We start from the raw sequence: 17,610 nt of genomic DNA, 5'->3' as shown, positions 1-17,610 counted from the left end.
TGCTAGGATTTAACTACATCTGTGTTAGTAGTGTCGCTTTCCAGCTTCATATCCAGACTTTAAAACAGGATAGCCTGGTTGCATCTAAATCTTGATTACTGCTTGAATGTAACTTCAATATAAAGGAAGGCCCCTTAATTTTTATCACTGAACTGGGCATATGAACACTTCCTCTGGTACAGGATATGTAATGGATTTGTTTACAGCCCTTTTTTTTACTCCAGTTGTGATAACTATGTTGCTTAATGAGAAGTGGTTATTGGCTTCTAAAGCGAAGGTTATTTAGAGCTATGTTTTCATTGTTTCCCATTGGTGCATGGGACAACTCAAAACCTATACGAAAGCATTTGTAAGCTGACCCTGGGCTATGCAGTCAGAGAACATCAGTGCACGAACATCATAATATATTGCAGAAGCAAAAACATACTGTTTGCTTCTGGGTAATGATGCTCAGGTTGCAAACAGGAAATGAAGAGTTGTGGTTATTTCTTTTTCTTTTACTATTACTTTGGTTTAAGAGAAATGACCGAGTTCTTGTGGGTTTGATTTGTCATCTGTAAAACTGGGACTGTTTTCAGGTACCTGTATCTCGGTAGTGTGAAGTTTAAAGGTTCTGTAGTGTTTGTGTGTGTGTGGCTATGGCAGGAGGTTATTGCTATTCTAGTTTCATAATATCCTAGCATAGCCAGAACTGTTACTGTAAGAAAATATCTTCCTGTCACCTACAGGTCAAAATAGTCCGAGTAAGTACACAAAAACAAAGTCACCGCTTTGTATCTCTGCACTATCAGCTATGCGCTTTCTGCCACTGAAAGCTTTGGAAGAAGTTAAGATACTTCTAATGTTTTATGAAAGGACTTGAGAATACAGTTTTCTAATGTGAGGATTTCTTAGGCTCTTAGGAGTAGGACCTAGAGTATCCAAAAGTGATAGCTACAGGTTCAGTGACTAGTTTGCTCTTAGGTGCAGGATGAGTAACGAGGAAAACAGTGTGTGTTCTTGTATGCGGGAGCTATTTGGTATGTCTTTTCAGGTTGCTTAATACTTCCCCAAAATGAATCTAACCCTGTTAAATAAAAAAGGTTGTGTTTGATTACTGGTAACTTTAAAAAAAGAAAAAAAAAAGAAAAAAAAATTGCCTGAATTACTTTGGATTTTACTTTTCATCCTCAAAACCTTCAACTCTCCTTATAAGCCCTCAAATGAAATGAACTCCTGCCCTAAACAAGACTGAATTAGAGTCAATTCAACATTTTTAATTGCAATGACCATGAGACACAAATCACAGAACTGCTTATAACTGGATCTGATGCCTTTTGTGATGGGCAAAGTCATAAACATGGTACTTTAGTAGCATATTCTAATGATGTCTACTCCTAATTGTATTTCTACTGAAAAACACTGAGAAACTTCTGGTTTTCTGTGTTACAATAGCTAAGAGAAAGGAAAATAAACTGAAATGAAGACAGAAGCCTGTTAAGCCGATAGCGTCAAATTAATTGCTCCTGTGCATGTGGAATTACTGATATTTGTAAAAGTTTAGTAAGGAATATTGAAACACTAAATGGATGATTCAGCTAAAAACCTCTCTTTTTCTGTTTTGAAACAGAAAACTGTATTGTTGAATGTTGATTTTAAACCTGTGTTAGAACCATGTTTCAAGTGTGGCATATAAACTTTAGAGGTTTGCTATGGTAGAAAACTCGCAAGCTGAGGTTTGATAAGCTTCCTCATCATCTCTGAACTCTGATCTCTTTCTGTGTCAGCATGTTGCTAACCCCCTTTTTGAATTGCATCTAGCCCTGATCTGCTAGCATTGTATCCTTGCCTGGGTAAGTCAGAAAGCAAGTCCTCTGCCTGGCACTGAAATGTACCTGAAGATGGAGGTCTGAATATTGCAATTAAAACATGCTTGTGTAAATCTTTTAACCTGCACATCAAATGTACATTTAACTGTACATCAACTGCTTAAAAACAAAAAAAAACAAACAAAAATAATCTTAGAATTTGGGCTTACTAAGGCTCTGGGTTTTGGTTTGTTTTTTTTTGTTTGTTTTAAGTAAGCTAAACTAACATTTTTAAGAGGAATTTGTTCTGGCTTTGTGATGGAAGAGCATTCCAGGCAGCACCCGATCACCAGTGCTATTAGTTTTTAGGCTGCATTTTCCTCTTCACATTCTTGACTGCCTGTGTTTTTAAAGAGTAAAAAAAGCAGAGTGGTTTTCTGAAACTTTTCCCTAATGGAGCTTCGTATTTTGTCTTCCTTGAGCTTTTCTTATTTTTTTATAGTCATATGAAAAGCTGATTAGTATTCTGAGGCTACTGAACTATCTACCATAGTTACCAAAGAGTTCCTATCTCCTGCTAGATTCTCTTAATAATTATATGAGCATATACTCAGTACTGAAGTCACTGTCAGCTTTATAGGTCTTTGCTCAAGTTGAGTAAACTTAGAAGTATTTGTAGGGTTGCCTTTAAACCTCAGGTATATACCAAATCTTTGTGTGGCTGAGACCTGCATCCTCAGTTATATCTTGCCCTGAGATGTGTTTGCAGGCTGGGAATGGCGTTATCTGTCCATGTATCCTTCTTTTGCATGGAAGGGTAGAAGTTGCTTGGGCCAGAGTTAGTAATAATGATGTGCCAGGCATAGCTGTCTTGCTCATCTTGCCATTACTTGGATTACCTCTGCTCCTTACGTCGGCCTAGCCAACCATGTGCTATGGACCTCCCTACAGGACTTGCACTTGAGCTTTCTTGCAAAGCTTTGTATGTTCCAGAAGTTGAAGGTTGGCCATAGCTGATGTAAGGTGTCTAATTCATAATCGGAGCAATTTCTGCCTTGTGTGAGGAAAAGTCAGGAACTTAATGCCTTGATCTAGGTTATTTAGAACAACTGCCTTTTGGTGTCCTTAACATACAAGTTCTCTAAAGAAAGGAACATCTGATAATAAAGACTTCTTTTTTTTAATACTTAAAAATTCTGGGTTGTTGTAGTGTAAGTAATAATTTGCCATGGCAGAGACACATTGAATAAGCCTATCTAATAATCTGATTTATCCATTTGGTCCCTTCTCTCTTAACTGTCACCCCTGAGAGTTTGGGGTTGGGTTTTTTTTATCAGATGAAACTTCAATTGAACTTCTGTCCTTAATTAACATAGTGGGACATCAGGCAGTGGTTTCCATGGAGCAGACCTTGATTCTGGATCGCTCTTCATGTAAAGTAAGGATATACTTCTGCAAATGTTGGGATGCAGACAGAAGTGCTGCAAGTTTAGAGTTTAATTCCCTTCTTACTTGATGGTATACCAGCTTGCAGTTGTAAATATTTATGCAAATAGAGAGTTCTACTCCCTCTACCTTATAAACTTCAGCAAAACCAAATCTGAGGCAGTCCAGTTGCTTTTTGGACTGGATGCTTTTATAATTAGAATTCATAACGATATCTGATTTTTAAATCATGTTTTTTAGGAATTTCTCAAGTATTAAATATTAAATTTTCAAATACTTTATTGCCTTCTTAATTTTTAATGACTTCCCGGGGTTGCCTCTAACTTGTTTTGGTTCAGCTTTAGATCCCTTGTAAAAAAGAAAAATAAAAACAAAACCAAAACTTTGCAGTGGAAATAGAGGCTAGTCTTGAAAATGAATGATGCCATAATCTGTGATCAGATTACCCATTTGCAATGAACATATTCATATATACAATAGCTAAAAGCTTTAACTTTGTAAGTAACTTGTAAACTTTGTGAGTCAGTAATAGTAAGGAATGATTATTTACAAATCTTTCACTAGAGAATACCTAAGAAAACTCTTTATGTTCCAAGCAATGTTTATTAATTTGCTGCACTATGAAAATGTATATTATTTTATATGCTTAAAAATAATTTAGCACTGTATATTTGTAATGTTTTAAAGAAGCCTTTTGAAGGAATTTACAAACCTAGAGTAAAAATGAAGGTTACGTCATGAGGCCACAAATCCCAGCGTCTGTCGGGGATGCTGGGGAAATAAGTGCTCTTTGATTTGTGCTTTTCCCCCTCCTTCCTGCTGAGATCTTGTTTAAAAAGATGTGTATTGCAAGAGAACTCAATTACTATTTCCATCTGCGGGGTAGTACATACACTATTCTTGTTTATGCCATTCTACTAGTTCGTTTTGATTTCTTAAGTTTTGTATTATTGTAATCACTTTGCAAGTAATGATCATATACTGTCAGTAGTGATGATGATTCTGAAATGTCGCTTGGTTGTGAGAACAACAAATGTTGGTGTTCTCATTCACTTGTAGTAATTGTCATTGAGAGCTTAGTTCTTTTAGTGCTGACAAGTTTGTGCAGTTAGTTTATTATTCAGTCCTGTCAACTTTTCAGCTTCCAATGTGCATTTTGTTTGTGCTGATATGTAATAAAAGTACTAACTATACATTTTAATGCTAATTTTAAGCTCTGCACAGAGCAGAATTCTAAAAGGTCACAAACTTACTAAAACTTGAGATTATTTGACCAATTATTTATTCTTTTGCTTCAGTTATAACTTGCTGTTACATAGAATGAGTGGCGCTGAGATTTATTTTAGTTGTCAAAGATTTGAATGACACAACGGATCCTTATGTAGTCTGCCTGTTGAATCCATAAATGCTGGTACTGAACAAACCTCTGTTTTTTCACGTTTCCTGGCTTTCTGTCAGCTTTCAGTCTTCCGTGGGTCATTCAATAAACACTACCCTGGGTGACTTTTTTTTGAGTTGCCATGTGTCAGTCAAACTGAAGTGCACGCTTTTAAGTAGGCAGAGAAAATAAGCTTGCTTTATTTGAGTATGGCTGTGTCTTCTGCAGGACAGTGTCATTCCTAGCTTATTTTTGCCTTTAGCTCTGCAGTGGAAGAGGTGGGGGATCAAGGGGGAGAGCAGTGCCTGATGAGAGCAAAGGAAGAGCCAAACAAAAAGAGCGAGAACTGAACAGCAGAATTTGAAAGAGTTCTTTAAGCATATTGAGTTTGAACTGTTCCGCTTTAAAAGCTTTTTCCAGCAAGGGTTTCAGGAGATGGTGTCACATTAAATCATTTTTTTCCCCCCTCTTAATTATATGATGACTAATTCTGTTGGTGAGGGATTAAAAAACTACTGAAGGTCATTGTTTGGTTTATATGTTTTTTTTCTAGTGAGGGAATAGATTGTCATTGTATTAAATATATTCCTGGTGCATTGCTGATGAGTCACCTCGTGCAGCCATTTCTAAGTGTGTTTATACACTAAATTTACGGAAGCCATTGAACATGGGAAGTTGCTTATGTTAGGCATCCAAGGTAAAGTAGAATGCGTATCAGCTGTACAAATCTTTCCTTTCTAGAAAATACCCTTCAGTGAATTTTCATTTTTGTTGTAGTTTTTGCTAATATTGCAAATAAGCACATTTCTCTAGAGATGAGTGAGAGGAACCCCAGTGTGTCTTCAGGGGAGCTGGAGGAAGTATGTGTATTTATATAGATCACATCTCTTGGGGGCTCCCTTTGCTCTGAGGGAGGCCGGTGGGAACTCTATACCCAGGAGCTTCTGTTCCTCGCCCATCTGCTACAGGGCAATGGATGGTCACTGACTTCAGACTAAACAGAATTCTTACAGATGACCAAACTCACCTGGGCTTCATGACTTTTGTCCCTCTAGAAATCACTGTTCCTTTTCCCTCTACCAGTGTAATCTTTTTCCATCTGAATTTGCTGCCTTACAGCCATGGGATCTATGAAACTCCACTCCTGATGGTTTGTCCTTGCTTTATCTTTCTGTATTATTTGCAGGGTATCCGTATATCTGTAGAGCTTTAACAGCTCGAAAATGCAGGTTTGGACTAGAATTGAAATGCAAGGCTTTCCACCTACAGCAATTTGAACCATCACCATTGTTACTTACCAGCAAAGAAAATATTCCACTGAAATCTCCAAGAATTGTGCAGTCGATTATAATCACAGTTCAGATTGCTGCCTCTTAGTTGCAGAACAAAACGCCTTGGAGAAAACCGGTACCTGCTCTGGAAAGAGAAGGGTGGTTTTGGATATTATGCTGGCTTGCTGATGTCAAAGAAGTTAGCTTTAGAAATCAGATATACTAGCAATGGGCTTGCATTTGTATAAGAAGCTTAGCAGTGTTACTGCTTCTGTTACGACACAAGCACAAGTAAATATAAGACAAATTTCAGCAACTTGCAAGTAACTTGAAGCATTTACATGATGAAGTGTGCATTTTTGTTTTCTTTTTTTAATGCCAGAGCCGACAGACTTTGTTTTTGTTTCATCGTTTTCTTTGAAACTATAAATCCATTTTTCCCTCTTGGGATATTCCAGTAATAGTAATATGCTGTTAAAATAAACACAATTTAAATTTTTGAAAACAAGGAACGAGCCAGAGTTAAGTACATAGGATAACAGTATATGCTATAACAATATAACATTTGGAGAAACCACAAACAGTCTTCAAAAGGAATTCTTGAAGTTGGGTCCTTTTATCAAACATCAGATGGATAAGCTTGTTTTCTTAGAATCTAAGTGAAAGGGATTTTCCAGAGGATGCTAGAGATTAAAACCCCTGCCTGAGCTTTCCAACTTTTCCACCTGACATGTAAGGTGCATTTTCCTATTTTGCCTGATTTTGCACATGAAAAGGCATTTCTCATTAGTCTATACGTGCCACATTCGTCCTACTGTACTTAAGGGCTTGTCCTGAATGCATTTTGCTTCTGTGGTTTCACAAGCATTTGAAATGCAGCTGACTGCGTGTAGGCCACAGCACTGGTAGAGAATGTTTTTCTTTCTTTTAAATTTTAAAACACGTTTCCATGGATTGGATCGGAGTAAAATAATAGTTTTGAACTTTGCTTAGGATGTGTTGTCCCACCTAATTTCTCATTCAGTAAATGTCATTCAGCTTGCACAGTTATACCACTCTTTAAAGTGTTTTTTTTCAAGAGGCATGTTGGCTAGTCTCACATGCCAATATTAAAATTCATGGATTTAGAAGTTAATGGTAGGTACCAACAAAGTAATGTTTTATGAGGTGATAGAAGTGTTTCAGGACTTACTTAAAGACAGAAAAAATTATATTGCATTTACTTCGTTGAAGGTTTTACTTTTGCATTTAAAGGACAAGTGAGGTCTAATGCGATCAAAACCCTAAATAGATTGTCTGATGTGCAGCTTGGTCTTATTTAGGATGAATGTCGATCTTGTTATAATACTGTAAAGCCGAGCTTGAGTCAAGAACCTGTAGGTTGCTGCCCAGACTTGAGAGCTCTTCCCTTCCCCACTGCTTTGTGACCACCATCATTAGGTCATGTCTGTACTACATTGGCTCTTGCGTGTTGTAAAGTAATAACGATGCACGGGCTGTTTGTGTCCATGTCTACTGATGTTTGTGAATGTCAAATAATAACTATTTAAGAATTATCCTGTATTGAAGTAGATTTTCAAACTAGTTGAATTTCTCTTTATGAAACATGCAATCATACCATATTTTCTGGAATTATGATTTTATAGGGGACCAGGAAAATATTACCAAATGCATTATAGTTATGTGCATTGTTTCAGTATCTGGGGAGGATGGGGGTGTTAGGTTGCTGAAGGTAAAGAGTGTAGAGTTGTCATTTACTTGCATGTAAAAGTTGCCTGTTAGGGTTGTTCTAGTCTAGTACTAGTAATCTGGTGTTTGGTGTGTTTGGTCAGGTGAAGTCAGTTAGTGAACTGGTCCACCATCTATGTTTTTGTAGGTTGACTAAGTGCAATCTCCAGGCTTCATGTTAACAGGGGTTCTTTGACTTGATAAATTTGTCATGCTGATGACAAATGTATTTTTATAGTGTCTGTACTGGTATAATGCTAGAAATAACTGAGCTGAGAGGCGATTTAAAAATTCTGACTTCGTTTTGTGTGCATCAGCAGGTTTTTGAAACTGGAAAATTGCTTTGAATTACAATTGTAGTAGCACCCTCTCAAGGAACAGAGAAGTTTTTTAGTGATGCTGGTCATTTCCAGTGGAGTGTTTGTAGTTCTTGAGACTGAGCAGAACAACAGTCCTGCTCTCCGCTTCATACCATATAAAAAGAAAAGATACCCGAAGTATTTTGGTATAGTGATAGGACAAAACCATTATGTGCATAACACAGGGGTCCTCTAACACTGTTCTTTAGTGCTAAATATTGTGCTGTGTTTAATAAAAGTACATTAAAGAGTTATATTGGGTTTGTTTGGGTTTTTTGGTTTTTTTTTTTAGCATGGGTTTACAGAATGGTGGCTTTAAAATACGCAATATAATCTTCTTTTTCTGGCAATTGCAACAAATTTGCCACAGACTAATTTGAGGGGTCATCGTGACCAGAAATCAAAATAGTAGCCATTAATTTTCTTCCAAGTTCATGAATGTAAGTTCCATTTAAGATATTTGGTATATAATTTATATAAATATTAGAAAAATGTAATGTTTGACTGTCATTTATTGGTCAACTACAATTATTTACTGCAGCAGTTCAATTAAATAATTCAATGTGTCTTGCTCCCTGCCTCACTTGATAATGTCTTACAAATCAAATACTAAAATACAGTTAAAGTGCCTGATATTTCCAAAGGCAGATTAATTTCTGGAGTCCTCCCCACAAAAAAACCCAAACCAAACAGATGTCTACTTCCAAATGCTATCTGTGAAGCAAGGCAGCTGTCTTCTGCAGAGAGATGGTAGAAGAAAGTTCTCGGATTTGCATTGGATATCCTGCAGTTTGTGGCAAGCCCGTTGTTTCTGCTGGCCCTAGTTTCCTTAAATTGGGGTATCTATCCTTACTACTGGTTAGAGATCATCATACCAAATGAAGTCTTCTGCTCCAGATCTACTCTTCCAGCAGTAAATATTTTAACGGTAGCCATTCTGAGTATCCTTATAACCTTAACAGTCTTAGCGGGGACACCCTCACATATAGGGGTGCCTTCATAGCCTTGCATATTTGCCTTGGTCTTTATTTCTGCAGGTTTTCTTCTCATGTACTTAACACAACAGTTAAGAGGCATTCCTGTCTTTACAGGCCTGTTGTAGTGAGTAAGCAGCATGGAGGATGTGTGCTTCTAGTAGTGCCTGAATAATCTGATACCACCTTAGTGCGTATAAATAGTACATAGAAGTATAAAGTACCACCTAACCTCTGATATTTGAGATGATGAGTGAAATTGCTGGCAAATGCACTACACTTTAAACCTTTCTGAAGTGTAACCTGTTAGCAGTAGTAAGTCTTGACAGTGGTATTGGGATAATGATGTTTTTAATCAACTACTTTCAGAAATTAAGTTCATAACGCTTATCTGCTTTGAATCGGTGTAAAGAGGGATGTCAGAATGTCTTCATCAAGACAAAAGGAAGCTGTGGTGGTCAGTAGCTGCATCTTGGGAGGCAGATTTGCTGTTTGGGAAGTTTTCTAATGTCATTCACTGGCTGAACATGTCTTACTTCTGTAAGGTACCAGTTGGTAGATGAGTGATTGTTCTAGCCAGGCTGTTTTCTGCTTATCCTGGTCTGTCACTTCTGCCCATTCACTTTGTCTATATCTTCATATACGTGCTGTGATGCCCACTCCCAAGTGGTATGACTGCTGTGTGTTGCCAGAGTAGAATACAACAACTTGTGCATGTTTTATTCCGTTGGGTTTTTTTAATGTGGACTGTTAAGTAGCAATAAAGTCAAAAGATGCAAATCATCTTTGGGAGAGATCTTGAGGCCTGAGAACTTCTTGTCTTACTGGCACCAAAACCAAAACCAGAATAAATTATAGTTTTTTCCAAATTGTGTGTATCCCGTTGCACAAAACTTTACAGGAACTACTGCACCCACAAGCTTAAATCTTCAGATAAATGCCAACTTCACATTTGAAAGTGTTGATCTGTGAGCACTGGACTGTCTTCCAGTAGCAGAGGTATTTCAGAATGCTTACCTTTTGATTGTGATATATCGTTTCCTTGGCATGGGAGGGACTACAGCCGGCTGAGTTGCTACCTAGCTTCACTTTCAGCAGACTGGAAATAAATCTGCTGAGTCGAGCCTTCCAAACAACTGCTTAGAAAGATGAGGCCAGATCTATGGGTTACCTTCTTTGCTCCCCCTCTATGCCGTAAAGGCATTGTGGAGACAACGATGAATGTCTCTGTTTTGAATCAAATAGCTGCATCTTACTGCTTCATCATCTTAAGGAATGAGACTGAAACCTGGGGAAACAGCAGTCTACCCAGTTCTCTGCCATAGACTATATTCTAAGTAGTTGTTTTAGACCAAGATATCATAGAATCATAGAATAGTTAGGGTTGGAAAAGGCCTTAAGGTCATCTAGTTCCAGCCCCTCTGCCATGGGCAGAGTCTCCTTACACTAAACCATGTCACCTAAGGCTCTGTCCAGCCTGGGCTTGAACTCTGCCAGGAATGATGGAGCATTCACAACCTCCCTGGGCAACCCATTCCAGTGCCTCACCACCCTAACAGGAAAGAATTTCCTCCTTATATCCAATCTAAACTTCCTCTGTTTAAGTTTTAACCCGTTACCCCTTGTCCTGTCGCAACAGTCCCTAATGAAGAGTCCCTCCCCAGCATCCCTATAGGCCCCCTTCAGATACTGGAAGGCTGCTATGAGGTCTCCACGCAGCCTTCTCTTCTCCAGGCTGAACAGCCCCAACTTTCTCAGCCTATCTTCATACCAGTAACTACTACAGTTAATGGAACTTGTTAATATAACTTGTGAAATTATATGGTAATGAACTTCCAAGTACCCTGGAGTCATAGCCTTTACTAAAAGCAGAAGAAAATTGAGGGCTTTGCATTTTTTTAATGAAAAAAAAAGTTGTATTAGTATTTTAATATATTTTGAATATGTGGTTCATCAAGGAAAATCTAGCCCAGTATTTGCCATCTGTACTTGGCAAAGAAGAGAAAATGTGTGTTCTTTCTGAATGGTTTTATTCTGGTTCTTGTACTGTGTTATATAAATTCATCCTTGCATGAGCGTGTGTGTGAGCTGGAAGCTTCTAGCTCTAGTGCATAACTCAGTTGATGGCAGGAGAAAGAGGGTATACATAGAACATCCTCACTACGGGAAGCTGCATCTTCAGTAAGTCAGAAAACTAGAAACATAAGACTTCTTTTTAGGGTGTGGGATATTTTGTTTTGGTTATATCTCTTTATTCAGAAAAGAAGCCATTGTTGTAGGAGCAATACATTAATACGTAGAAACTGGCATTTGATCTGCAAAGTGTACAAGTTAAACTTGGTGGCTGTGAGGCCGACTATGTGCAAATGTACGTATGCATGTACTCATGCCATGCATGTACGTTGCTTTTTGTGTGCAAACCTTATACAGGAGGAACAATACTGGCAAAATTTGTGCTTCCTGTTTGTAAGTAACTTGTATCAAGTACAGCATCATGAAAATACATCACATTACCATCATCTGAAGAGAGTGGGCTATGAAATACATTGCCATAAGTTTTATGATTGTTTTATCAGTTGTTAAGCACTACTTGATGAATTTTCAATATTAGTAGACGGGGATTGATGCTGTTGGCATGTTAAATTTAACTGTGAAATCTTTAAAAGATCTGAATGGCTTAGAAGGTAGAACAAAGTAATGGATGAAGTGTTTGGTGACTTGGCTTGGATCCAGCTTGATGTCCTAAATGGATGCATCACAAAACCACAACAGATCAACCCAGATTTACATGAGCGATGTATAAGAGCCCTGAAGCTAAGCCAACATAGTGATTGAATTAGTTCCTGCATTTAGAGAGGCTTCTCCCTCCAGGTCAGACTTCTAAGCACTGTTGGGCTTGTATGGGGAGCTAGCAGTTATAGATTGAAGTATGCCTACCTTGTGGAGGGAAAGAAATCTTAGAGCTTCAGAACTTTAACAAGTGTGACTGATTTTTTTAGTGAGGGGAAAAAAGGGGAAACACTATGAACAATAAGGGAGAAAATGGAAGAATTTCCATTAGTGGTGCTTCAGTCAAGGACCTGCCAATCTTCCCAGAAAAGTCTGTTCACAATCTGAAACGTTTTGTTGCTGCAGGGCTGATATGTACCTTATGTATTGCCCACCCTCATACAATACCTCGCTTGTTCTTTGAGTAAATAACTACTGTAGTGTGATGCTCCTAAATAGGACAGTTTTGCAAACGTTTGTGTGCAGGTGCAAAAGTACAACATTTGTGAGCTTTTCTTTAAAAACCTTCTTTCTAAAATGCTGTTTTGTTTTTAAACTCATATTATAGATAAATAAATCTCGTGTTAAAGACAAGGCATAGTGGATGAATAGAGGCATAACTCTTTTTGAGTAATCATTGTGTGTTTAACATAGTTTTGTGTTAACACCATGCAGGGAAATAGTTATTAACCAAAAAAGCCCACAGAAATGCGAAGTCTCTTATTCTAGGGATTTGTATCGTGACAAAAATGTCTCAAAGAGATACTCAGGACCTTTTGAAAATAGGTTCTACGGTTTGTGTTTAACTGGTACCCTCACATAAGAAATTGATAAGTTCCAGCAACTATTTTATTAATGTTAGTATTTTTTGCAGTTCTTATTTATGTACTCTTCGGTATTTGAGTAACCCGATATCTCCGTTTTTGTTTCTCAGCATGATGTATCACAGACTTTGCTCAAAGCAACTCTGGACAGTGTGGTTGAAGAGTGTGTCAGCTTTGTAGGAGTTGATATTAACATCTGCTCAGAAATACTATTAAGGTGAGTGAAACACTTTCCTATTCCAGTAATTACATGGCTCTGGATCACAGAGTCTCTGTTTAGTCTGCCATCTGACTCAAGCTCAGCTGGAGCAAATGGCTCTTGTGTTAAACTTCCAATTACATGAAAATGACACATTGAGACAGTATTTCACTGGATTGTTAAGAGCCAGTTTTTAAGGGTATGTGTGATTCTCCAGGGTAAAACTATCCTTCAGAGGAAAACAGAGATTTAAAAATGTTGAGCCAACACTACAATTTTAGAAAAACTTAATATAATTAATTTGTATTTTTTCACTGAGAAAGGACTTTTCAAATGGCTCTTAGAAGGTATTTTTATAGGTACTGCGAAGTGGAACAGGTTGTAAAAGTTGGGCGAGGAAAGGAGAAAAGGAAAGATTTAAGGGAAAACTGCCGAAAAATGTATCCCTTTTTACTGTTTTTTTTTTTTTTTCTTAAATAATATGCCATATTTGCTTGGAAAATGTTCAGGATTTTATTTCTTTTGGTTAGAAATTGGAAGCTTATTCTCTCTCAACTGTGCAGAATTCAGAAATCTTTAGCTAAATAGCCTCTAAGAAGAGCTCTCATCCTCTGTAGTAGGAGAGGAAGAAAAGGAATATCCCTACTCTTGGTAACACCTATTTTAGGTATCAAGGTTAAGAAAAATGTACTTTTGCTAGCTTTATCATTAATTTTTTAACCCTTTGTAATCATTCTTGAAAACTTCTTTCCATATTTTGGAGGAGGCTCATTCTTTTTAGTTTTCTCATTTCTCTTCCATATTCTTTTTCTGTGTACCCAGCCCTCAGCTTGACTCTTGATGTACGTTCTGTTTCACCTACATTCAGATTTAGACCAGCTCTTAGTAAGAAAGCAAGCGTTAGCTAATTGGTAAATGAGGCTGACCAGCTTTCGTTGCTTTAATAAAAGCCTACCTGAGCAAGTGCAGTGGGTGGGCACTTGGAAACATTATGAAATTCCAGTCCTAATGATTAATATTTTCTCTGTGGTTAAAGGTGTGTGTCTAGAATTAAATTCCGAGATTTCACCAACTTTGGATTATTTATTTTTTAAATTTTGTTGAGGATGAGAATAATGGAAAGATTTTCTTTATTTATTTTCCCTCTGATTTTTACCTTTTTTGCTAGGTTTGCTGGTGGTTTTTCTGGAATCGGTCTGTGCCATTCCACAAACAGATCTCTGCTGCCATTGACTTACAGCAGCGGCATCTGATATATAGAGCCAGATGGGTGACATTTCCTTTTCTAGTGCCACGAGTACATACAGAAAATGTGCAGCAAGCCCACTGGTTCCTGACAGAACTTGGCTAACTGCAGTTGCACTTCAGAGATAAGATTTTTGCCACATCTAGTTGCCCTCAGAATAACTCATGCGACTTGTTCCTGGCTGCTCTTTTATCTCAAGAGCACCTGAGAGAAAAGGGACAAGCTTTGTGGATCTGTTAAATTGTGTGAGGAAGGCAAGCTGCTTCCAGCTACTCTTCTTCTCTATAGCAGACACCAGCCGTTCTATGTGGTCTTGTGGTACCATTGTAAGGGAACAGCTGGGAGAGGGCTGTTCACACAGGAACAATGTAGGTGTTCTGAATCCTCCTCCCACATTGTTTCCTGGAGCAGGCAGCTGGGGGCAGGCCATAAGACATAAGAAATTGAACTGGCATTACAGAAATAGCCAACAGATCATAAAGAAGCCACGTCCGTGGCTTACCAGTTAGGTATGTGCAGAAGCGTATTGCTGTACCAAGTTTTGTTGACTTGAGTGGATTCCTTCCATAGGACTAAGAGAAAAGATACTTTTTCAGATGATGCTTTTGGCCTGAGAGTCTATTTGCAAATAATTCTTTGCTGTTTTCAAGTTTTGTAAACCAGATATTCTATAGTAATGTGTATCCTTGTGTTAATGCGTCACTTGTATTAATGACCGGTCAATGGTAATAAATGCATTCTATAAACTTGGCTCTTAGACACATTGCAGGACTGAATGCTAACAGAGCTAAAAATATAATTGAATGGCGAGAGAAGAATGGACCATTTATAAACCGAGAACAGCTCAAGGAAGTTAAAGGTCTGGGTCCCAAATCGTTCCAACAGTGTGCTGGATTCATCAGATTCAATCAAGAATATATAAAGACCTTCTGCAGGTAATAGAGATATTAGCTATCTTGCCTAAATTGTCCAAAATAGTATGAGAAGACTTTTTCCCTTTTCTGTTTTGTATTCAGGTTTGAGACTTGTGGAATCTTAGGCCTTTGCACTCTGAAAGACAACCTCTTAACAAATAAAGTTCTTGAAGTCAAACTTCTTCCTCTGAATAATCGTGGCTTATTAGCCAAGTCCTCTAAGTCAGGGTTTCAATAAGTATGTAAGTTTAATTACAGATTTTGCCACTGAATTGGTATAAGAACTTTGGTGTGCAATAGGGTCATGGTCTGAGATATGAAAGCTTTAGGCTTGTATTTCAAGCATAATTCAGACATTTGTACATTCCTTTTTAATGTGGTGAACACACAACTAGGGTGGATTTTTGGATAGCTTCAGTTCTGTTACCTGGAAAGTTGAAAAGCTGCCTGGATCAAACTCTGTGTTGTATTCCTGTGCCTAGCGAGCGTGATGCGACTGCCTTCTGTCTCAAATATGAGGCCCTTTCCCATGTGTCAACAGTGCATCATCCTGTTCCCTGGTTCTATACAAAGCCTTTCCCTCTTGCAACCATTCATTGTGCTCGTGCTGACCTGAAATCCTTCCTTTCCACAACTGAAAGTGCCCCTTCTGGTGCAGTGTCTCTTCTGCCTTTTCCATTTTTCCTTCCAACATAAAGAACTGAGAAAGGGCACAGCAGCAGCACCATCCCCACCCTTTTGCCATTGACTCTTCTCAAAAAGTATTTTCCTGGGCAGCACATGCTATTTTTCCGCCAACCCAAGGCTCAGAAGCAATACTGTATTCCCAGTTGCTGCTGGCCAAACAGCACACACGTAACTTCCAGGCAGGAGGTAGGCACATTAGGACTGGCTTACTGCCCGGGTGGAAGATATCCAGACTGGTTGCCCATCTGGCAGGGAGGAACATGCTGCAGGCCAAATGGTGCATGCTGTAAGCACCAGAAGACCAAAGAAATTGCTTTCAAGGCTGTAGATGATCGATAAGTGTTGTGTTGTACAGATCTGTTCTAGCAAACGCTGCAATGCAGCACAGGGGAGGAAAGGCTGATGCCTTTTATCCCTCAAAAAAAGTTCACTGGTAAAATGTTTAAGAACAGTTTTTTTCCCCCTTGTTGGAGCATGCTTCTGATGTTAGTCAGATCCCATAAAACATGAGAACACTGTATAACCTGAGAAATCTGTTACAACTGTGGAGTTTGAGGCCAAAATAAAGCTCTAACACCATTGCCACCACAACATTTCTTTTGGGCCCAGGTGGCCAAAACCAAACATGTTTTAAATGGACTTCGAGAAGGTTTCATTCCGGTCCCCTCTGATGTGGATGGCTGCAGAGTGCTGTGTGAATTAGGTTTTGTGCTTTCTACTTGGAAGTTAAGAAATGGTGGTTATTTTTAAAATTGATATGGAAAACGCTATGTCTGTGCTTCTCCTGACAGTGAATGCGTAGGTAAAGCCCAAACTGCAAGTGCTAGTTCAAGGTCCATCAGTGCATTCTCTTTTGTCCTGCAAAAGCGGGAGCTAGTTGTGATTTAGGAAACAAGAATAAGCAGTCAAGAAAGGAGCCTTTGCCAGTGGCAGTCATTTGATGCCTTTACTGTATCCTGAGCATTCTTTTGCTGAAGGGAAACTTTAAGGGAAGAAGCGTGCCGGTTGTAAATATGCTACACACAAAAAGAGAGATCTCTTTCTCTCCTGTCTTCTGTGAAGCGCTCCTACCAATATAGGCAGTTTGTCCAGGGCTCTCCCTGAGAATTTGGAGCCGTTTCATTATCTAGCTAATTAAAAAACCCCACAAAAAAGGCCAATCCAAATGGTAACTGATTAGGAGCCAGTCATGTATTTAAGAAGTTTAAAGGAAAGCTCCATTGAGATATGTCTGCAAAAATTGTTTCAAAATTGTGAAATAGCAGCAGATTTGACCTCTAGCCCTGTTCCTGTCAGTGTTCGAGTCCAGGCTGGATGGGGCTTGAAGCAACCTTGTCTAGTGGCAGGGGGTTGGAATTGGATGAGCTTCAAGGTCCCTTCCAACCCAAACCACCCTATGATTCTAGTAACTGACAGTCAAGTGTGAAAATATCCTCACAAGATCTTTATCAAGTGGGTAAATGCAGTTGTTCCCATTGTTTTATTTATAATCTTGTCATCATGAAGAAGTTTTGATGAAGCACAGAATCCCTTCCCAATGTTTGTTTCTATTGTAAGTTAATTTATGCATACATGTATATGTTACATTTCAATTCTATAGTTAAGATTCACCCACAATGACCGTTTAGGGGGTTTGTACTGTTTTCATTTTAAAGAATGAAGATTACATATAAGTCTGATTTCACAGGTGGGCGCTTGGCTGGGATTTCGTTCGTTAAGAATGACATGTCCTTTTTTGCTTTCTGACAGTAGTAATAAAAAAGAACCTGGAAGTCCTGCCTTTATGACTAAAGCAGGTGCGCAGGGTAAAAAGAAGGGCAAACCAGTGCCATATGCCTCGCAACAGCCCAATCCTTTGGACCAAACTTGTATTCATCCAGAGTCTTACAACATTGCAATGAGGTAAGCAGTTGGAAGCTCTTTCAGGCATTGATGCTGTCAGTTTGTAAAATGAAAGTACTTCTATTTCTGACAACAGCCTGCTCTGCCTTTTAAGACAGGAACACATTGATTTGATGCGTTCTCGCC

The 17,610-nt window shown here is 38.5% G+C and overlaps 1 protein-coding gene across 1 annotated transcript in view; it reads left to right on the top strand.

The window, feature by feature from the left end:
* Window positions 1-17,610, top strand: part of SRBD1 (S1 RNA binding domain 1) — a 125,439-nt gene that overhangs the window by 92,559 nt on the left and 15,270 nt on the right. The window contains exons 19-21 of the mRNA XM_061475325.1: window positions 12,647-12,753; window positions 14,740-14,916; window positions 17,332-17,484. Coding sequence (XP_061331309.1) covers window positions 12,647-12,753; window positions 14,740-14,916; window positions 17,332-17,484 — 437 coding nt within the window. The remainder of the gene's footprint in view (window positions 1-12,646; window positions 12,754-14,739; window positions 14,917-17,331; window positions 17,485-17,610) is intronic.

This window comes from Pezoporus flaviventris, unplaced genomic scaffold, assembly GCF_033815535.1.
Source record: "Pezoporus flaviventris isolate CSIRO_AGI_PZ_B2104156 unplaced genomic scaffold, CSIRO_AGI_Pfla_v1 ptg000083l, whole genome shotgun sequence".
Lineage (NCBI taxonomy): Eukaryota > Metazoa > Chordata > Aves > Psittaciformes > Psittacidae > Pezoporus > Pezoporus flaviventris.
This window is presented reverse-complemented; position numbering and strand designations above follow the sequence as displayed.